The following is a 23,412-nucleotide window of genomic DNA, read 5'->3' as shown; positions in this document are numbered from 1 at the left end:
CCGGTTTGTTCCGCTCATAATCCGGTTGCAGTTACAGGAACACGAACGCAACATCACAACAACCACTGTCATTACTGCAGTGACAGACTGAGGAGAAGAAATAAAAAGAAACAAAAGTTGTGATTATTATGGAAGTATGCAGAAACCTTTAATTTATGTAGGCTTTTAATGAAGTGAACAAATATTTTTTTTGTTCATTTCAACTCTAAAGCATTTTTAAATTTGAGATTTTCTTTTATGTTAAAAACAAACATGCTAAAAGCAGGACTTGTACACTTGTGTGTCAAAATGTTATTTTCATTTATATATTTAATGTCTGTCATCAGTATCCTTATGGGGATGTTTTTATTTCTAATCTGTTGAAATGCTGAAGGTGCACTTAGTTTCTCCCATTGTGCTATGATTTATGATATGATGCAGAAAAAAAATTACTCTCATGATTTTTTAAAAAGTTGAATAATAGTAATAATAGTAATAATAATAATAATAATAATAATAATAATTTAGAAAGGGCTTACAGGGCCCCTATTATATATATATATATATATATATATATATATATATATATATATATATATATATATTTTTTTTTTTTTTTTTTTTTTTTTGTATGAGGGACCCCAATGTTTAAAAAATTTTTTTTTAAAGATTTATGTTTGGCATATTTTATATTATATATAAATCTCACAACCTGATATTTGAGGAGTTATATTCATAATTTGGGAGTTTTATGAATATATATTCTTCATTCTTCAAGTATTTGAAAAATGATGACATTTTATAAGATTTTGCTTGGGAAAATCTTGGAACCATTGGCCAGTGGATGTATTAAACCTACCAGGCATCAATTCATGTACACCACTACATATTAATGTTCTGTAAATTGCCTCAGTAGAAGTATTTTTCAGCAGAAATATTTTTCAGTAGCACACAGGGCACCGAAACTGTCTCCAGCCCACATACGTGTAAATCCGGCCCTGGCAACTGCAACTATTTCCCATGACTGAATGCGAATTGTTTTGGTGATCCTCCTCTCATTCCTTGATCATTTTCCGTCATCCTGTGTATCTGACCCCTCCTTCTAGCTGGAAGCCATTAACCAGAACTGTGTCTGCCCCTTCAGCTGCCCGCTGTGGTGCAGAAGCTCCAGGAGAGAAAGTGGAAGGTGGCAGATCTGCTGCACATGCTGCTGCGCTACCAAGAGGAGAGGCTCTGCTACGCGCCGCCGCCGCCGGGGGGAACCGGAGACACCCAGCACCCACCGCTCTTCCAGTGGCTCCTGGAACATGCTTAAAACCTCCTGATATATATTTTTATTATTATTATTATTATTATTTCAAAAAAGGCCTTTTAGGATCTCGTTAGCCACCAGAGGGCGCCACAGAAACCATGTTATGGGTTCCATTCCCTCCCATGTGGGCAGCATGTTACAAAGAGCTCCTTGAGCTGCCTTTGTGTTTTTTTTCTCTCCACCTTCCTGTTGTGTTGCTGCAGATTTTTTTCCTCATATCCCCATGTCGGATGAGAGGAGCCATCTCTCTTTCTACCCCTCTTGTTGCCTCCATCCCCACCCACGCTGCCAAGCCTCCCTGTGTTCTGGAGCTGAGGAGTCAGAGACCCATCCCGTGTGTTTCCAGACAGACACGGACGGAGCTGGGAGAGAGAAAATGTGTTTTTTTTTTGTTTTTTTTTGTTTTTCCTGACAGGGAATCCCCACAGCTGCTCAGCAGATGATGTCATCACATCCACTGCTCACCTCCGTGGCGTTTCCACATGTTCAGAGACCAATCGTGCACCAAAACACACACACGCACACACACACCACACCCTTTTATTATCAGATTCAATTCTAAAGAGTAGTATTATCCCACCATTTAGTTGATCATCTTTTGAAACTTCCTGTTTTTCGGTTCGCTTCGGTGAAGTTTCTGTGAAGAACTGAGTCTCTCCATCATAATTCATCAATGTGCTGCCAAACATTCAGAAATATAAGCTGTCTGTGAAGGTGTAAGAAACCTTTTTCTGCTACTGTTACCTTGTGTTGATATAAGAAGCCATAATTGTGGCTTTAGAGAGATGAATATTTCAAAAAATGCCTCATGAAGGAGTATTGTTGTTCACTGCAAAAGTACAAAATCTCACCAAGTATTTTTGTTCTGGGTTCTACTGCAAATGTCTTAGAACACTGGAAATAAGACAAAGCTAACATACAAGCAACTTTTCAGCAAGATATAGGAGCTTGTTTTAAGTCAGTTAATATATATATATTTTAAAGTACGAGTTCCACTGGCAGATTATTTCACTAACAAGGGGTCTTGTTTTAAAGGGGACCAATAATGCAAAATTCCTATTTTGCACATTTTTGTACATTAATTTGGGTTTCTACTGCATTTAGAAACAACCAAAGTGCTTAAAAAACCCCACCTAGTCTTTTTTTTTTTTTTGGTCAATAAATTAAAGTCTTTTGGCGTCTGGAAAATGAGCGTTTCAAAAACCTGCTGAATATCACCTAGCAACCCAAACAAAGCCCAGCCCTTCAGTGAAACATATCTTTCAATCAATATTAAGGAATTATTTGCATAAGCTCTTACATTTTGCTGACAAGTTTGTTCCAAGTTACTTTTAGCTCGTTTTAAGTCTACTAAGATATTTGAACTAGAAACTAGATGAAAAATATTGGATCAGATTTTTTTTTTTGTAGAGAACTGAATCTGTTTGCTTCACTATAACGTCCTCAGTTGTCAAACTTAGTAAGAAACTCCAGAGTGCATGATATTTACTAAAGTTAGAGTAATTTAATATAAACAAAAATCTTAATTTTTATTTTTATTTTTTTTACACAAAAGTATCTAATCGAACATGACATGCTGCTTAAACTGTCTCACTGGTGGGAATCTGCCAGACGCAGTTAAAGGTGACTCCGGTCCAGTCAGTTGTAGCTGAACGGGTCGGTAATCATGGAGGAGGAGGAGGAGGGGAGGGGGGGGAGCAGGTTCAGTTCGGGGAAGCTCCGGTGACGCAGACGGCAATTAAAGGTGCAGGAGATGTCTGCACGTGCAGCCCACAGACCAGCGGCCTGTGCATAGCTGAAAGCAGGGCTCACACACACGCACACACACACACACACACACACACACTGTGTCACCTTCAGGACACAAACACACCCTCGAGCCCTCTGCCGCTTCACAGTCCGTACCCGCCGTCCTGAAAACTGAAAGAACTACAGTACGTTTGTGTTTAATGTATTGTTTTGATACGAGGGACCGAAGAGTGACGTCCATGCTGTGGGGTCCTGTGTTTAAAATAATACAGTAGGAACTCACGTCCGTCATTATTATTCTAAAGTCCAGTGTTGGCGGTGGTGTTTCGCTCAATCACTTCTTTATGCCTGCTTCACCTGAGCAGCGTTGCTGTCAGTAGCTGCGTTTCCATTACAATTGGGGGCAAAACTACGTCAATAATGTCGACAGCACAATTTCGCAGTTGTGGTGTTTTTATTAATTGAGAAACGCGATTAAAATCACACCACGAGACTCAGTCCTCGAGTCCTGGGCCGCATGTCTTCCCTCTCCCTCACAACCCGTCTGACCACTCTCAGATAAAGGCCATAAAACTTCTTCAAAAAATAAAAAATCACATATTTTTGTCACGTGATAAGTCTTTAAAAGCCGTGCCGCGCTTTCATCCTCCTTCCACTTCCTTCCGTCTTTTCCGCCAGTAGCAACATCCGGTCGCATAACTCCTGTGATGCGAAAACGTTTTTTCATTGCAGTGTGTTACAAAATACGCTAATTTTGTTGCAACCGAAAAACCGCCTCATCAGAGCATAAAACTTTCTTTTAACAATTTTTTTTTATTTCGAAATTGGCATTTCCATTATTCGATTTTATGTTCATAATTCCAATTTGCATAACTGAGTAGTCAGCGAAAACGCAGCTTATGTTTCACACTAGTTCCCAGTGTGACGCAGTTGTTTCTGCTTCATCGTTTTGCTACCAAATTCTTCCGTAATCCTGAAGGTGTTTGTTTTGAAAACAATATTCCTAAAAAGTATCCAAAATCGACATCCTAACAGGAATGAAGCAATTCTGAAGTATTCCCCTGAGAAGTGTGAGAGTTTGTTGGTTTACAATAAAAAGAATGTATCAGGAGACAGATTTCCTCCTGCCGTGTTTTCAGCTGTTTTTTTTTTTGTTTTTGTTTTTTTTGGGGGGATCCTTCATCTTTCAGAATCGATTTGAAATATTTACATTCCTTCTCATTCCCCACATAACCTCTATGATTTTGTTGTTGTTGTTTGTGAAAGCTGAATGTGTTATGAAGCCGCCAAGACTCCATTTAGAGGCTGATTTACTGTAAATCTGTTTTGCTCCAGTTGTTTCTAGCGTTTTCTGCTCCTCGCCCACCGCATCGTAGGAAGAAACAAAAAGAAAGAAAATGACCTCACCTCATCACCTGTCGCTTCCTTCTGAACATCCCTGCCAAATGAAGATATTTAATAGTTTATGTTAAATTATATGACAGTGAATTTGTTCTCCTTAGTGACATTGCTGACTAGTCTAAGCTTGAACTCTTAACTTTGTTCATGTTAAAGCTTGTTGTGAGAATAAAGCTTTTTATGTGCTGAAAGGCTTTGTCTCCTTTTAATGTGTCTGCGTTGAGCATTGATTTGGTGTGTATGTTGAACCAATCAGAAGGGGTGTATGATGCGGTACAGTTTGGTATCGCTGATACAGCAGTATCGTTATCGGTACCAATACTTTTTGTTTAGGTTTGAGATATTGTCAAACTTCTGTCCTTTGCAGAATAATTTTTTGCTCAGTTCGAGGACAAAATTTGGACAAAAGTTATAGGTGGCATAATTTGAGAGCAAATAAAGCAAAATCTTTTCATGATGGAGTTGAAAGACTACAATACAAAAATAAGATAATCTGAAGCTAAAGCATTGATCCGATACTGATACCGACCGGTATTGATATCAATAGTTTGGATTCATCTGCCCACCTCTACCAATCAGAAACTTGTGGTCAATTCTTGATCACAAAGTTTGATAAAAAAAAAAGTCAACTGAATTGATTTGATTCTTGTGTTAATTTTAAGTTAAAAGATCTAAGAATGTGGTTTTGTCTCATGTTGGAAATATTCTTTGTATTATGAGCAAAGTCAGTTTTGCTGTTTTCTTGCTCTGATCAAATGGAACTCGACAATAACGCCCTTTGGACGCATGATTAGCTGATGAGATTTATTGATCTAACTAGCATGTTAGTTTCCACCATGCTTCACATCATGTTTCTAGCAAGCTCAGATGCCTTTAGGGAGTGATACCAATATTAAGAGATCATTTGTTTTAAATGGTGAAGGTTAAATATCCAAATTCATCACCAAGTTGCCATGTGAGTTCCACTCAGTGGACACATTTTGACTTCTTTCAAGGAACATTTTTTAATGCAAGTTCTTCCTCATCCCCATTTACGCCTCAGCTTTATAAGCTGCAGACTTACTGGAAGACGCCGCGGCCTGCAGTTTGAACACCAGTCAAAGTAATGATTAACTTCAGCCGCCTTCTTGCAGCAGTGCTGTAAACAGAAACGGGACCACATCAAATCAGTCTTGGTGCATGCTCCCTTCAGTAATTAATCTCAACACCGCCTTGATGACAGGAGAGTCGAAGCGTTGACTTCCAGCAGATAACAGGCCCTTTTGTCGAGCACAGAGATTACATCAGAGACAATAAAGGCTTTCACTGTAAAGCAGGTTCCTCCTCCTCCTCAGAGGAAACCTGAAAGACTGTTTATAAAAGATGGTTTCGATAGCAACGCTTCGTCTCTTCCTTCTTCCTCCACACAAGCAGAAGAGCCTCTGCGACTGAGTGTGCGCCTCATCATATGTAGTTAGACAACGGTTGCCACTAGGTGTTTGCAGTGGATGAATGGAGGTGACTGTCCTCCAGGTTGGAGGAGGGAGGCTGGAGGAAGGCTAATTGCAGGCTGCACGGTGATACAGGAGGCGAGGAATGTCTGAGGAGCCCGTCTTTGATGCTCCGAGTCGCAGGAAACCTGCTGACGGGGCCTACATCAAGCAGCCGCGCTGCTCACCAGCGCTTCAGCGTGGGAGTCCTGACTGAGTGAAGGAATTCCCAACAAGCTTTAAATTAAACCTGTGTCCACCCTTTCCCTCCAGGAGAGAGAGAAAGGCGTGGGCAGACTCTGAACAAAATCTTCTTTTTTTCCTTCAGGGTTGCTGCTCTGAGAGTCAAAGTGTTAGTCATGCATTATAGATTCATTCCACACACACTGATGTTATTGCTTACTGGTAATGAAAACACGACAGGCATCTGAGATCAGAAAGATCAGAATCTCTTGTCAAAAATGTAAAAATATTTTTGAGAAACATGTGCAACATATTTAATACTGACTAAAAGTTAATTCCAAAAAGTACTTTTGGTCCTACAAACAAGCCTAATAATGACACACACTATAATTTGTTGAACAGGACTGTATTTGATGTTCTCTCTCTTCTGAGAGAGAACATCAAATCATATTATAATATTTATATAGCAACTTTTTTCAGTCTTAATTTTTTTGTGGTTTTATCTTTGTCTACAGGTTGGTCTACAAATACCAATCCATCCATCATCCACCTAGTTTATTTTTTTTTATTTTATATATTTTGTGTTTTTACATTCAGTCTTTCATTTCCATACGATTCAGTCTAACATTAAAATGCAAATCATGCCATGAACAAAAAACAGCATATAAAGCCCAAACTGACAGGCACATTTATTTTTTAATTTTTTCATTTTTTTTCTCTGAAGAGTTTTTGCGGCGCTAGTGGCTCGTATTTTTGCGACAGTAGGCAGACAGGAAGGAGGGCGAGGAGAGGGGGGAAGACATGCGGCAAAGGTCGTCGGGACCGGGAGTCGAACCCGTGACGTCCACGTCGAGGACTAAGGCCTCCAAACGTGGGGCGTGCTGACCCCCTGCGCCACCACAGCACGGCCCTGGCACATTTATAATTGTTTTGATATAACAAACATGTTTCCTTCTTGGTAAGGCAGATAGTGACCCTGAAGTTTCCTGGTTGGATTCCTGTTCCTTCCTGGGGGTTAGTCCGGGGTGGAGACCTATGACAGGAAGTTCACCTGGCGTAAGTAAAACATCTGCCAAGTCTGTGTGTATGCAGCTGTGGGGTGGAGGAGACTGTGGTGGCAACTTCTGTGGGTGAGGGAGGTGCAGAAAGGAGTTTGGTTCGCAGTGAATTGATACAGGATCTCACAGATCTTTAATTTTGAAAACAAAAATCTGGTTTTATTTACTTATGTTATATCTGGTTTTTGTTTCACAAATGGTGTGGCAAAAAATTTTTATACCCTTTTTGAATAACTAACAGAAAATAATTTAGCACAGTTATTACAGCACTGACAAAAGAAGCACTGTTATTTCCTTTCCACATTAAAGGGAGACTTGCTTGGAATTCACACAGAGAATACAGAAGGTGCAAAACAGACATGACACTAAGGAGCAGCAACACAAAGCAGGAAACTCTAGATGTTCAAAAAAACACTGCCACTGACTGTAAATTTTATGAGAAAGCAACCCAGCACAACAAAAGGAAATGGACTGCGATCAAACTAGCAACAGCAACTTTGAAAAAGTTAGTAAAAGTCAGAATCAATAGGATAATTTTTATTCCATACATGCAAAATCATAGGGGACCCAGCATGTTCCAATGCAAAGCACAACATGAAGACAGTTCTGTCAGATTTGTTCAGTCTCTTAAAAAACATGCAGGTATAGACAGTAGAGGGCCGAATGTTAGAAAGGCCAAACTTCATCTGCATGTTTCTTTACAAACCCAAACATTTACTGTAGAAACTAAAGAATACTTGAACTTTTACTGCAACTTTTCAGTGACTCACTGAGCTGTTATTTAGTTTTGTAATCGGTGTAGCTGTTTCCCATCCCTGCTGCATGAACCAGCTTGTGGGACCCATGAAGGGGTATTCCAGTCCAGAACCGATGGATTACATTTCTTTGTTCCTCTGAATTTTCTGCTTCAGCCTCAGAAACACGTTTGATGTCACACAGGTCTTGGATTGGATTAAGGTCGGGGGATCAGGTTGATTGCTCCATAACTCGTCACTCATTTCCGTTGTATTTCCTCCTCTGTACCAGGTAGCATGGTCTCTGCATGAATTCAGATGTGTTCAAACTGATGCGTGATCGGAATATTGAACCCTAAGACCAAAGTACGCTGAACATTGTCATAGAATGAATCCTAAATCAGTAGCTGCGTTTCCATTGACTTTAAAACTGAGCAAACTGGAAGAATGAAAATAAATGTGCTCAATGGAAACACACCAATTTTGAAAAAACTAAAACATTTGTGCGCTAGCATTAGGTGGTTCTTCAGCCGTATCTAAATTTTTTTCGCAAAACTGCAATGGAAACAATACTTCTGCTTCACGAGAGTCATGTGATCAGAAACCAGATGTTACTGGCCGAAAAGACGACAGGAAGTGGTCAGAGGATGATGGCGCTGCATGTTTTTTAATGACTTATCGAGCAAACAAACTTATTCACGTGTGATTTTAATTGCGTTACTTGTTTAACAGAAACATTGTGAAACTGTGTTTTATTGACTTTACCAGAATATCAACAAAGGTTTGTACAAGTTGGTAGTAGAAACACAGCTTGTAACATTCTGCAGTAATTGCTTGAGATCTTGTCCTTTTCTCCAATAATAGGTGTGTGTAGCTTTCTTGCTGACAGTTTGGTTTCACATAGATGTCTTGTAATTGTTAGAGTCTTTACCGGTAACTATGGGCTGGTGCTGATCATCTGCTGAGCGTTTGACATTTTTACTGCTCTTAGATCCATCAGAAAGGTGGTTTTCCTTTTTCCCGGATTTTCCAGCTACATTCCAGCTGTCTAGTCAAAGCAAACTGTTCTCCTTGGAAATGTATTTTCTGCCTTTCATCTTTAAATATGGGCCACCTGTTTGACTCCTGTTCCCAGAATGAATGAAGTCACTGAGGGAACGCCATGCTGATGAACAAGTGCCGATTCTGTTACGCACAGCACCAGCACTCCTCCACATACTAGGGAATCTTTTTGCAATGTAGAAATATCATTTTCATCATAAAAAAGAATGGATCTGATCAGAGATGTTGGGCTGTTGTAGTTTTCAACCCATATCAGTATAACTAAAGGAGTGAAGTCATCTGAAACACCTGGATCAGATGTAGTTTTAAACTGAATATTTTCTAAATTGGTACAGACGTTCCCAGGGGCTAGCTTGTTAGAAAGAAAAAAAATCTGGTAGCCACTGAAAAATTCAAGATGGACTCCATGGTCGTCAAAGAAAATGTATTTTTGCACTAAATTTGCTAACTTTGTAGTGGAGAATAAATGTTTGCACTAAAACTAAAATGTTTGCTCTATTGCCATTGCCAGTGGTGGACAGATTAAACCAAAAGGTTTGGTTCACTATTGACAACTTTGTTGAGCAAGAATCTTAGCTGTGCTAATGGCACACTGCTGAACACACGATATTTAGCGCAAGCTAATGTTAAACTGCAAAGCAATTTTTTAAAAATAGCTGTAGCTACCACTAAACTGCTAAACAAATGGAAAAAAAACTGCCAGAAGTTCATGTTGAAAACCAAAATATTGGCAGAAGCTAACTCTAAACCGCTAAACACATAAAAAAAAAGCAGACTAACCATAAAGATGACTGCAAAATCATCTTCATCTCCTTCCAGTTGATGACGGGTGTGAGACTCTCTAACAGCTAAGTACTCAGTTTCAGATTTGGCATCTGATTTTTCAACATATTCCTACTTTAAAGTTGTATGAATAGGATCACCATAGTCCAAAACATATAATGTGACATAAAGTTCTTCCAAGTCATGAAAATGTGCAACATAATTAAGCAAAAGCTGGTATAAATGGCTCAAAAACAGCGTCCATCTTGAAAAATGGCCGTCATCTTGACATTTAAGAGGCCAATGGGAAACATGAAAAACACATGACCTCAGTGGTGAGCATGCACATTTTTATGCGTGTACCCACACATTTCTACAGCAATATTCTGCACAAGCGGCAAAACTAATGGAAAGAAAGTAACTATGAAAACAGAACACACCTCAAAGTAACCAGTAGCAGAACATTACCAGATTATCTAACCATATTTCTCAACATGGCTCATCTTTTATTTGCAATTGGGATTATCAATATTATCATATTATTTAAATTCACCCTCTGGATCTTTCTTCTTCAAGTAAAAATTCTGAGTTTAGACGTCGTAATGTGAGTAAACATACCAATGATTATGTGGTTGTAAGGCACAGACCAAATCTAATGTGAAGTGCGTCAGCTGATGCTTTACGCGGCCACAGCACAGTGAGTAGCCAGGATGGAGCTAGGTAACACTCTTACTGAGACATTACCACGGAAACCCCAATCGAAGAGTTCAGCAAGCGTCACAGGAGGGCGACCACAGGAATGCTGCTCTGATGAAAGGCCTACTTTCCTGCAAAATTCAGTGACAGACGGCAATAACTGTACAGACAGTAAATCTGTCTATATGCTGAGTCAGTCAGCGTATAGGGAGAGATGGCGGACCCCGGAACAGATCAACCTCTGCTCCGAGATGGCGTGGGCTGATGTCTCTGTCTCTGACGTCAGATCAGTCTGGGACCTGGCGTGTATCCCCCCACTGAGATCCATTGACATCACTTCCCTCCCAAACAGCAACAAATGGATGGGTTGTTGGGAGAGTCCAATGAATGAGAAAAAAAAAAAGGCAGTTTGAGTCAAGCACTTGGAATCCATGATATACTGTAGTGGGCTTTGTGTTAGAAAGGGGAAAACCAGCTACATCATCCCTTTAAGTCTTTTGTTTATCCCAGACATCAGGACAACTCCTTTTTTTATCCTTTAGCTCTTTCTTTCATCACAATGGACTAATAGGTGTGAACATTTAATGAGGGGCTGAACTGCATCACCGAGGTGGATCTGAGATCATGCTGGGTGACCTATTGTACCACAGCATTTGGAACAAAGAGGCTCCTCACGCTGGAGGTTATTCACAGAAAACTTTCATTGGGATCTTTAGACGATCAAACTTTTTTTTCTTCTTTTTTTTTGCAGTTTGGACATCCTACAGGATTTCCTGCCAGGATGCATGAAAAGGCAGGCGTGCTAAAGTCGTTTCCCCAAGGGAACTTGTAAGAAGTTAAAAATATTTTTGTTCTATTGCTTTACCCCAAACCCGACGCTTGGTTGCCTTGAGTGCTTGTGGTGACGACTGCAGCACATCCACCATACAACAATGTATACCTAATGTTGAGCGGAGGACTGCACACCACTTGCATTAACTCAACTACTGTTCTCTGTTTCAGCTGCAGTTATGATAAGAGCCAAAAACCATTCAGCACCCAGAAGAATGGCACCAAAGTAACTCAGCACAGCCATTAACATCTAAACCACTGGCAACAAAAGAGAGTGAACCCATAAGTGGAAATGTCCAAGTTGTGCCCCAGGAGTCAACATTGCGTGTGGCCAGTATTATTGAACTGCTTTAACTCTCTCTAGTCTAGAGCCTCACAGGTTGCCACTAGAAACCTCTTCTCTATCAGGAGGAGCAGGTGGATGTTAGAGACCGTCCTCTCCTCCACTTTCTGTTTGAGAATGCCCCACAGATGTTGAATCGGGTTTAGATCTGGAGACGCAAACTCTGAGTAAGAGGCGCCACCTTCGCCCTGAGTCTCTTTAGCAAGGCAGCGGTCGTCCTGGTGGTGTGTCTGCTGACGTCATCATGTTGGAATACCTTCCCTTCCATACTGAAGGGAGAAGCTCCTGGCCTGCTCCAGTGTGTCCTACTACATGTTGGGATTTGTTGACCTCTCGATGAACTGTAGCTCCCCTCAGCCAGCAGCACCATAACACTCCCCATCCTCAAGACAAGACACGTCTTTGTACTCCTCACCTGGTTGCTGCCACCGACTTGACACTGTGACTCAAATATGTTTGTCTTGGTCTCTCTAACTACAGGACATGGTTGCCACTGATCCCTGCTCAGTGTCCTGGTTGTCTTTAGCAAAATGTTTATGCGCTTCGTGGCTTCTTCCTGTTAAAATGGGAGTTTTTCCTCCTCAGTGTCGTGACATGCATGCAAAGAATGAGGGATTGCTCTGAGATCAATGACACAACGCCATGCTATATGCTCATCCAGGAGGACCGAATACTGCAAGTCAATGACTCAATGCGATCCACCGGATTTCTTAGAAAAGATAAACTGAACTTAATTGAATCCAGCAATGACTTTCCAGAAGACATGAGAGATTCATTCACCTTCAGTGATCCACCTACCAACTCTAGGAAACGGCGTGCTCTGTCTAAAACCTTAGCATAGGTGTGTCCGACCGTGGTGTGTGGCAGGAAACGTTGTGAACAATAGAAACAAAAGGCCTTAAGATACAATTAGAACAGGTTCTGTTATGTGTGGTAGCAACACTTTATCTTCCTTTGAGTTCAAAAGAACGTTTTCACGCCGCTATGCTTAGAGGCAACATGAGAAGGATGTACATATCAGTCCCTTACCTGGACTATTTATGCCTTCTATTACCATAAATAAAAAGCTTCTCCCTGGGGATGAAACTGATGCTGTTATGTTTTTACAGATGTCATGGCAAAAGAGGCTGTGGTGGTCAGCCTTGACTTTGTTGACTTTGTGAGAAAAGCCGTGACTTGACGGCAGATCCCACAGAGTGACCATCGGGGAGGAGAGCGCCGCCCGTGATGTTTCCAGGCCTATTGTCTGCCCGTTTCCACGAGTGACCACGCAGCCACGCCGGCGCTGCTGGGGTGTGCGTGAAAGCCGGACAATAACTCGCGGCTCTCCAACTCCCAGGGCAACCCAAACCCCTTTGCACTGTGAAAACCATCAGCGTGGGAAAGAAGGGATGGACAGCCCCAAACGAAAAAGAGGAGAGAGGCGGTTTGTGTCAAAGGAAGTCATCAACCCATCCTAAGGTTACAAGCGTTTCTCTGAAAAGATCAGGAGGAGAGGTTGCCAGTACTTCCCAAAGCAACTGCTCCTGTTTTGACTCTACGGAGATTGAAAACAGCAATTGGAGCTCGGTGTGGACGTGGTAACCTGGTAAATAATATTGTTATCTGTGAACCTGAGTACAGATCCTGCCTGACTCACAAGAACAACAGACAGACACCCCTCAGCTGGAGCGCTGCTGTCCCCACCCAAGACGTAAGGAAGATATGGAGAGGCTTCTGCAATGGGTTGCCTCATCCTGTGTTGTGTCTCTGCTCATCTTCAGCCAGTTTACACCCACTGCTCTGTTGACTCAGGTGCGTGTGTGTGTGTGTGTGTGGGCGTGTGTGTGTGTGTGTTTAAATTAGGATTTGATGGAACATGAATGAGCAAATCCATTTTTTCTTTCTAAATGATCTCAGAGCACATCCTCCACGCCCACCTTGGAGATGACACTGTGGTCTGGGTTTTTTTTCAGACTGGGCATGTTGACATCAGCTCTGACCACAGAGAGGAAGTAGAGGGCAAGACTGGGAGATCCTGGAGAGGCCTGGATGAATGGAGAAGTCTCCTGCTGATTAGTTTACACACAGGGCTTTCCTGCTGGCTCCAGCCACTTCCTAGTCTGGTTACATGGGAGTTAAAAGAGGCTGAAGGCTTTTCATTGTATAGAAGAATTGTTCAAATGAGAGACGGAGTCTGGAGGTTACAGTAAAGGTATTTTCAAGATGCTAGTTCTGGTTGTGGTATCTTCCCACTCAGACGCTGATGTATGAAGTCACATTCTGTCACATGACAGCTGTAAACGCCAGTGTGTTTACGGGGCCTGTGACCAGCCCAAAGTTGTGCATAAATGTAAAGCGGAAAGAAAATGATACAGTACATCATTTATCCACATACCGTATAGAGGACATAGACAAGAAAGTGCTTTGGCCTGCATGCAAAATGTCATGTGTGGTGCAAAACTGAAACCCTGTTCACACAGGATAAACTTTTTTTTTTTTTTTGAGGGGGGGGTTGAGAAGAGGGGGGACACCATAAATAATTGAAACCCCAAATGTTTGCTTTTTATGTGTCGCATTCACATGGCATAACCGAAACCTGAGATGTTGCTGAAATTTAAGGATGCTATACTAACATGCTGCAAAATGAAATTTACTTGAATTAATTTGTGAAAGCTACTTTAGTCTTTTACTTTAAATTTACATCTGATTTTCCTCTTTCTCTTCAGCCTTTTCGCTTTGATGCCGCGCGTTATGAATGGCATCAAAACATACAAAACCCAAAGGTTTTGATGAAACCCTCACTCTTACATAAAAATGAGTCTAGGAAAAAAAAAAAAAAAAACAAAAAAAAAAACTGCCTAATTACATATCAAATTTCACCCATTTTGACTTGAACCACAGAGATGAATTATCACAGGACCTCCAAGTTCTGTGAAATAGACGAGATTATTTATGGGGGATTTTTTACTTTGCGGAATTCTGACATTTGTAAAGTAATTTTTATTTTTTTATTTTAAAAAAACGATGTTTTCTGTGTTTCATGATGTAGAGCACAGCAAACTGCACTGTCGTGCAAATGTAATGTACAAATAAGCGTGATTGATTTATTGATTGAATGACGTGCAGTTCACACTGAACTAGCAGCTATTACAAATAGCATGTGGCCTAACACTCTATAATCACCCTGAACACACCAGCTCTGCAGTAGAACATGGTGGTGACAGGGTCATGCTGTGGGGAGGCTTCACATCAGCAGAGACAAAGACTCCGATCAGAGTCCAGGACAAACTTGGACGAAAACCCGTTTCTGCTAAAGAGCTCTGACCCGACTGGAGGTTCACCTTCCAGCAGGACAACAACCCTAAACTCACCACCAGAGCTGCAGTGGAATGTTCTAGATTGAAGTAACTTCATATGACTGAGTGGAACGATTAAAGAACACGTATAAGTTCATTATAAAATCTGTGCCGAGACTCTGACTGACCTTCAGCTATTTTATAAAGTAGTCTGCAGAAAAACATCAGTGAAAGAGCGAAGCTGGAGGGAAAGCAGCCGCAGCAACAGGTTGATTCCAGAAAATATTGACTCAGCAACTTTAGAGAAGGTCCGGTCTCTTAGCTTCAACTTTGACGTGGAGCAAGTTGGTGACGTAGCCTGCTAATGGAGGGCATTGTGGGTAAGAAGGAGCCTCTGCACTGCAATTTGAACATCTTAATATAGACCTCCCCATTGTACTTATGGCTGTATGCTTAGGGTCTTTGTGCTGTGGAAAGACAAATCTCCACCAATTTCAGATCCTTCATAGCCTGGAACAGTTGTTTCCAGCAGAGCATGGTGCGCGTTACTGCGCAGTCTTAGTTTTCCACAATGCAAAGAGTTTCATTTCTCCCTCCTTTGATCAGACCGCCTACTTTGTCAAGTTTGCAAACTGGACTTCTTTCTGTTAACAATGGCTTCTTCTTGTCACTTTTATTTAAAGTCTCCTTTTGCGAAAAATACTTGCAAACAGGTTGGTAAGAATTTGGGTTTTATTGAATGTAACAGACTCTTGCCGTCCGGTTCCCAGATTTAAGCTTCTCAGTTCTCTGCCATCAAAGGCGATTCATGGTTTCAACTTCCACTTGACTGCAAGACTTGAGAGCGAGAGAAAGAAAAAAAAAAATCACCATCTGCACCCATCTGCCAAGGTCTGTTTAACGGCCCTGCGTTTTCATGCTCATATTTCTCTGTGTGTAAACATTAGTCCTCTCCCACACGCTCTTGGAGCTCTACCCAGGAGCTGGCTGCTTGTGGGAAATCCTCTTCCTCACTATCATGTGGCTCCTCCCACAGCCTTTTCTCCAGCTTGTCATCGGCAACAGGATGCGTTTAGATCAAGATGCTCATTAGGAAGTTCATAAGGCATCGATTCTGATGCCGGCTTCGTTATTGTTATGCATTACGGTCCCTCCACAGAGTCCTGAAGACGGCCCGCTTCCATCTGCCGCTTCGTCCAAACTCTCCCACACTCTCCAAGCCACACACATCAGCTGAAACTGTATCCGCCTAATGGTCTGGAATACCCCTGCTCAGGCTGATCATCACTCCAATTTTCTCTTCAAACGGGCAGTTTTGATAAAACCGCGAGATGGTGCGATGTGACGGGAGAGGTGGAGGTGGGGAACGGGGTGTAAACATTGGAGTTGCCATGGAGGCGGCTATTAAATTGTGTGTGTGTGTCTCCTTGTAAACTTGGAATGACCCTCTTTCCATAGAAGTTGTGGGAACGAGGGGAAAGAGACAATCCTCAGTTTTTCATGCCTCGGGTCTTGCAGAGCAGAAAGATGAAAGAGGGTCGATGATAAACAGTGGAAAAACCTGGGCAGGTTCCACCTTCAGTCCGGGTTTCTCACGCGTCCGGAATCCGAGACGACACGCGATCGTCTCGGTGCACGCGCCGAATCAAAGGCCAACGCAGCAGCCGTGTCGGGATGGCAGGATGCGTGCCATCGAGTGTTTATGTGCCGGGCAGCAGCTCCGCCATTTCCTCGCTAATTCCTGCACTTCTCCCCTCTCTGGTTTCAAAACAGGCTGAACCCAGCGGAATCCTGCTGGTTGCTTTGAAGCCGAAATAGCCACGGCCAGAACCAGAGCCAGACTGACCGGGCCCTGCTCACTGTGACTCCACAGTCTGTCTCTGCACCCTGAACCCTCACCCTTGACCCCAGAGACCTCAGACGGAGGCAAACCGCTGACGTCAGGCGGCAGGGTGCAGCGTGAGGTTGCAGGGTTTAACGCCGGGGTGAGCGCAGGGCCATGGTTGACTAGGAATGCTCTGCAGGCCAGAGATAATACTTTACTTACAACGAGGCGAGGGTTGGCGTGAAGTTTCATCTTTGAATGCAGACAATTTGTTTTCTTCTTTCTACTTTACCTCATTCATCTTTTTTTTGTTTTTATTGCCTCCATCTTTAGTTACAAGGTTTTTGTCAAGCTGGCATCCTCTGCTGGAGTGTCAGGTTCCACTTTATGTCAGGCTGCCAAGAGCAGCACACAGGGGGGCGTGAAGACAGATCAGGGCGGTTCGAGGCGACCTGGCAGGCTGCTGTTCTCCACCCCAGAAAGAAGGGAACCACCTCCTGGGGTGCGGGGGCCCAGTGGCCCCTCTGGGGAGACGTTACCTGGACCTGGGTATGTGGAGAGTGAGTGGGTGTGTGGCGTACATTTTCATGCATGTTTGCATTGGGTGAGTGGGTGTAAACATCTGTGTGTGAGCATGAGGGTGGGAATGTGTGATTGGGTCTGTGTGTACCTGTTTATGTGTCAGGTTGGGTCCTGGGTCCCTTTCTCTTCCTCCATCACACTCCCCTCCAGTCACTGGTACATCTACTTCTCAATGATGTTATAATTGTCATTATAATATGTGCATATGTTGTTTGCTGTTGTGGTTTATTGGTCTTGTTTTCTCTCGTTCTGCAGGCATAGAGACAGACTTCAAGGGTTTTGACTTGTGCTCTTTCTCTCCTTTACTCCTGTCTTCTTCTTTCCCCTTAAACCTTTTCCCAACTTTTTCCCTTTCTTTTCCATCTCTGTGTCAATTACACTTGAAATAAACTCCCAAACGTTGTAAAATCGACTACATCACATTATAATTCCTTCAACAAAAACACACCTGAGTGTTGCTTTGATTCTTTCATGCAAGCTTGGGGAATCCTTTAATCTCCATGGCAACCATTCAGCTGTGCAGAACCAAGCGCCTAGAAGAGGAGCAGCTCTTCTTTTTAGCTGCAGTTTCCAAACTTCCACAGTACAGAACACGACTCCCACTCTGCTCCTTCAGACTAGTCAGCAGCAATTAGCAAACACCTGCTGAGCTCATTATACAAGCTACTTACGGAAAAAACGTTGTTAAATTGTTAACAGAGGAGCCATGTTGTGATGACTTCCTGAAGGCGGAGTTTCAGAAAGAGCAAGAAAATTTTAAGAGACAGACGCCCAATTTCAAGGACTTAAATTACAAAGTTAAATTATTTTCAGTCATATTGGATACAGACAACATTTTTATAAAATAGTTACTTGATTGTGCTATAAAATGGCACTATGTGCCTGGAAAACACATGATACCGGCCCTTTAAGGGATCAGCTAAAATGCCACTTTAACCTGTGGACAGCCTCTACTGAACCACAGCTCAGATCTCCCAAATCCTAAATGTACATTTCTGAGGGCACAGGAAACCCACAGGTCCTAGCAGTGCATTAATGACCCCTGACCAAAAGAGGAGTACATCTCACAGCTCCATAGCCTTACTTCCACCGTCAGTGCCAAGACCCTGCTACGTTGAGCCAAACACAGGAGTCTGCTGGAGCCATAATGTGGGTTCAGTAGGTCCATACCGAGAAACTCCAATCTCTGCGTCTTGGAGGCTAAACATCAACAGGTCTACGCACATCTTGTAAAAAGTCTGTGGGGGTAATGTGAACTACTACAACATAACCAAAATCATGTGTGGTTTTATGAAGTTTGAAAATCCATAATGATGGAGTATTAAATGATTGCAGCACCACGAGGTTGGGTAGTGGGAGGGGTGGGGGCGGTTGTAAAAAACAGCTTTCTCCCATGAACTCCTCTGGCACCTTTAAATGAGTTTGAATTTCGCAAACTCACCCAGCACGGTATGGCCGTACAACCATCCCCTCTCCTCCCGTTGTCGCTGCTCCTGCCTAAAATAACCCGGCTCCTGCAGCGTATTCCTTCGTCCTGCTGGCTCTCTGAAGCCCTGCCGTGTTGTTGTGCTGGCAGCGGGACAGCTGCAGGGTTGGTGGAGGTCACTCTCCGGGCTAACGGGAGCCACCGCCATGTTGAGGTGCCACGGAGAGGCACCGCCGCCACGCCTGCAGGCGCCCGGGCCCTAACCAGGCGCTCCAGCAGGAACCGCGCATCACTGCTCCCTCTGGTATGTGCAAGAAGGCTTGAATCGGAACATGCAATAAAAGTAATAGCACCATCGGCACACTGTGTAATTACACAGTTCATTTTAACTATGTTCATTTCTGGTGTTTGTTTCTTTTATCGTTCAGTCTGTTTGCTCTTATTGTGAAGGGATTTGGGGTATTCTGAAAGGCGCTTCTGAATAAAATGTATTATTATTATTATTATTATTGTTGTTGTTGTTGTCTTACATGTCTCACATTAATGTACAGGACAGAGTGCGTCCTCGTGAGTTAGGCGGAAATGAAGACTCGGTGGTGAAATGTTTGTCTCACAAACATGCAGAATATTGATGTGCAACAGAGATCGCAACGGTTCAAGAATGAATAAGTACAAGTAATAATTTAGTTGTTGTGGAATTATGCCACATAAAAAAACTGAATTGAATTGAATTATCAATAGAGTTGATAATTTTCCCCTTTCAGTTAAAACACGTCGGGGCATCGTCACCTGATGGTGTCGTTAGACACGGTGGGATCATTTCTGAACAAAGCACTTTAACCTGAAAGTCCAAATATTCTGCCAATACACCTCATACACACAACTACCAACATGCAAAATGGGTCATAAGAAAAAGAAACAAATTATGATCATAACACCATTTAATCAGTCAACTGGATGAAACAGAAGTGGCTTCAGCCAGACTGCACGGCTGATGTTAGAGGGACGGCTTTATGGTTTTTCTTGCACATTTTATAACACAACCAATATTATACAAATGCTGCACATATCAAATATGACTGAAAATAATTTTAACTAAGTAATTGAATGTCTTGAAATTGGGCCTCTGTCTCTTTAAAAATCTCTGCTCTTTCTGACACTCGGCCTTCGGGAAGTCGTCACTCTATTCACCTTTTAACAGTTTTTACCAGCTGTATGTAAAATTATCTCATTGAGATTCATGTTAATTTATTTAATAAAACGGTCCCTTGAAGGCACCGTTTTATTTGTATGAGAACATCAGTTTAACAGCATCATGAAGACCAAGAAGACATGGAATTGTGATAATGTTGTTGAATATTCAGATGGTGATGTCGTTTTCCTGATTGTTTTCTTTTTATTTTTTTCAACAATACATCTGTTGTATTGTTGTGGGGATTGAGGAAAGTTACACTTCAAAAACACAAAATCTTACCAAGTATTTCTTGTCTAGTATTTTTGTCTAGTTTCTAGTGTAAATATCCTAGTACCCTTGAAATAAGACTAAACTAACTTAAGGAACTTTTAATCAAGGTATAGTTGCTTGTTTAGAGTCAAAACTTCCTTAATATTGATAAGATGAACAAGTCTTAGTGCAAACAGTGAAGTAAAACAAAGACTGGAAGAGAATTAACAAGACGCTTTTCCCATGAGTGAAATAATCTGACAGTGGCACTGTTAGCTTCTGAAGCTGCGGATCACAGAACAACACATGGAGAAAGTGAGCAAGATTCCCAGCAACATGTAAGCAACCACACTGACCCGAAACAGTCCATTCAGGACTTTCGATTTATCAAGCAGTCGTAAACAAAACCAAAAATAAGCAGCAGCATTTGTTTGTTTTTGCTGAATATGTATCTCTACATATTTGGCAAAACAGCGGTGGAGAGGTTTTCAGGTGGAGAGGTTTTCCACCAATTAGAGGGCCGGCGCCTCCAGCTCCATCTCCTTCAGTCTAACGGCCCTGAAGCTGCCGGCCTCCTGCTGGGCAAATTCCTCTGTCTGCTTGTAGATGTGGTTCTTCACTGGATAAATAATTACTCCAGATTTCTCATCTGAATAAGGAAGGCTGCATGATATGTGTAGATATATATCATGCAGCCCATATATATATATATATATATAAATAAAAAAAATCCATGTATGAAGTAAAACAGCCAACTTGACTGTGGGATTAACAGCTTTGAGTGACCAGAAAGTGTAAAGTCAAGTCAAGTTTATTTGTGTAGCAGTTTGAAAACATCACACAGTCAGCAGTTATTATACAGCCAATAAATATTACATTTTGTGATCATCAAATATTCTGATCAATGTCCCACTTGCTGCTAATCCAAGGCAGCTCTAAACAGCTGGGACTTTAGCCTTGATTTAATAGGACTCCGTGTTTCGGCTGTTTTGCAGTTCTCTGGAAGTTTGGTCCAGATTTGTGATGCATAGAAGCTGAATGCGGCGTCTCCATGTTCGATTCTGGTTCTGGGCAAATAATATCTACATGCAATGTTTATAAAAGCTTTTGTAAAGAGCATGATGCAATACTGTGAAGAAGGAAGAAGTTTTAGATGGATTCGGGATTTTTTTCCTTTTGCCCAGTATTGTTGTTTTGTAATTACGTTATATGTATAAATTATTTTCATTTTTGTTCCTGAAATACCAACATTTTGACATCAATGTATATTTTGAACCATCTGATGATGCAGTTTTTAAATATTAAATTCTGAAAGTTTTTGATCAGTTACTCGGGACTTGAGTAGTCTTTTTTTTTTTTTTTTTTTTTTTTTTTTTTTTTTTACCAAATATTCTTTTTACTTTTCTTTGAGTAAAAAATATCAAATATGATATAAGTTGATCCTTCAATACTTCTTTAAGTTGAAGTAGTGCTGGTCTTACTGAGTACTAGTTTTTGGCAACTCTGCCCACCTCTGGCTCTGACTTTTAACAAACAAACAACACATGAACGAGTGAACACCTTTATTTTCATTTGGTGGACTGTTGGCATGCTGTCTAGACAACGTCTGTGTGAGGATCAACCAGCCAGAGACCTGACCAAGGAACATTCACATTTTGCACATTCTTACACATCCATTATCAACTACTTCTAAAAACAGAACAAGCTCTTAAAAAAAAAAAAAAACACCCAACCATCTTTTGGTAATAACTTAATGTTCCTTGCTGTCTGGACAATGCGTCATTTCAAAAACCTTTCAATTGTTTCTTTCTTTTTTTTCTTTTTACCCCTCCAGGGGGTCTTTTGTGGGCTCTAGTGTCCCTTTATGACAGTAGGCTGAGAGGAAAGAGGGAGAGAGAGGGGGGAAGACATGCGATAAATGTTGCCCGGTCCGAGAGTCGAACCTGCGACGGCCCCGTCGAGGACTCAAGGCCTCCCTACATGGGTCGTGCTATCCCCTACGCCACCATGGCACGCCCCCAAACCTTCTGATTGTCAAGTCACTCTGCGCCGTTACCTAGCAATCCCGGTGAAGTCCAGTCTGTTATCTAGCAACTTAAACGGAGCTCCAGCCCGTTTCGGTCAGCTGGTTTTACTGCTGTATGCACTGTACAATGGCTGCTGGAAAAGACAAGTGTTTTGTTGTTGACTTACCGTCCAGAAAGCACTTATTGGTTGTGCAGGAGGCTCCATTTCTGCTTTTCAAAGATGCACGGTTGTATAATTTTGCATCTGTTTGCAGCCATTTTCCTGTGCAAGTGTAAACCTTGAGTTGGAGGTGAGGGGGCGTGGCCAGTGGCAGCGTATTTGGATTTAACGTGACAGAGTCCCTAAAACATCTGAAAGGAGCTCACAACAGACAGAACTGAGCAGACTAACGAGTTTGTGCAAAAAAACGGCAATGAACCTGTTTTTGTTGCTCATTGGGACAGTCTATGAGTGAATGCTGTTCCGTGCTACTACTGTGGAAACAGGAGGTAAAAGTCATGCCTGTGTTTCAGGGTAACAGGAACAGATAATATCTCCAGAGTTTGTGGTAGCAAATAAAAACCAAACAGCGGTGGTTTCTTATGAAACGACCTCTCAAAGAATGCAGGACCAAACATCAACCTCAGTTATCTGTGTTTGTTATGCTGCTCCCTCAAACCACTGTGTCTGATAGCTGGAATCCCAGAAGTAATGAGTCTTAATCTTGATGGCTTGCTTAGTCAAGAAAGGGAAGGGATCACTGCGAGGCGGATAAGTAACATCATGGACAGCCTCCTGCAAGCTTTGTGGTGCTCCTTGTATCCACATGTGGTCAATTGAGAAAGAATTATTCAGTAAAACACTGAACAGGAAGCCCAGGCTGCGAGAGCCATGAGTCAGTCCAGCATGACGTCTGCCGGTTGCATTAGTTTCTTTGCTTCATGCAACAGTGGAATTTCAGGTTTCTTGTCATCTATCCCCTCCCCCATTTCCTTTGTCTGGTATTTTATACCTTTTTATTTCTGCTGCTTCTATTATTAGTAGACAAGGAAATAAATGTCACTGAAATGTCTGCTATGTGCCTGCCTGTCACAGCCTTTCACTGCTAAGCTTCAGATTCTGTGCAAGTAAAAAAAAAAATTTATAATGCATGTAGATAATTCATATCCACACACAATAGTTTTCAACACATATTCTTTAGACTTTATGCAAAAGTAAGTTCAGTTTTGGCTGCTTGTATCTAACTACAGGAGAATATTTTACTCTGGGTGTTT

General features: G+C 41.9%; 1 protein-coding gene and 1 long non-coding RNA gene across 3 annotated transcripts in view; both read left to right on the top strand.

Annotated features, from left to right (window-relative positions):
- akap11 (A kinase (PRKA) anchor protein 11) overlaps positions 1 to 4,629 on the top strand; it is a 28,928-nt gene extending 24,299 nt beyond the window's left edge. For both annotated transcript variants that reach the window (XM_044131945.1, XM_044131946.1), the window contains one exon: positions 1,124 to 4,629. In XM_044131945.1, coding sequence (XP_043987880.1) covers positions 1,124 to 1,294 — 171 coding nt within the window. In that variant the 3' untranslated portion in view covers positions 1,295 to 4,629. The remainder of the gene's footprint in view (positions 1 to 1,123) is intronic.
- A 10,510-nt stretch (positions 4,630 to 15,139) lies between these two features.
- LOC122839805 lies at positions 15,140 to 17,605 on the top strand. Its single transcript, XR_006372110.1, has 3 exons — positions 15,140 to 16,839; positions 17,013 to 17,228; positions 17,517 to 17,605. It is a non-coding gene; the product is annotated as an uncharacterized LOC122839805 (long non-coding RNA).
- Positions 17,606 to 23,412: the final 5,807 nt, after the last annotated feature.

The sequence above is a fragment of the Gambusia affinis genome, linkage group LG11, assembly GCF_019740435.1.
Source record: "Gambusia affinis linkage group LG11, SWU_Gaff_1.0, whole genome shotgun sequence".
In the NCBI taxonomy this organism is placed as follows: Eukaryota; Metazoa; Chordata; class Actinopteri; order Cyprinodontiformes; family Poeciliidae; genus Gambusia; species Gambusia affinis.
The sequence above is the reverse complement of the archived record's forward strand: the minus strand, read 5'-3'. Positions and strand labels throughout refer to the sequence as shown.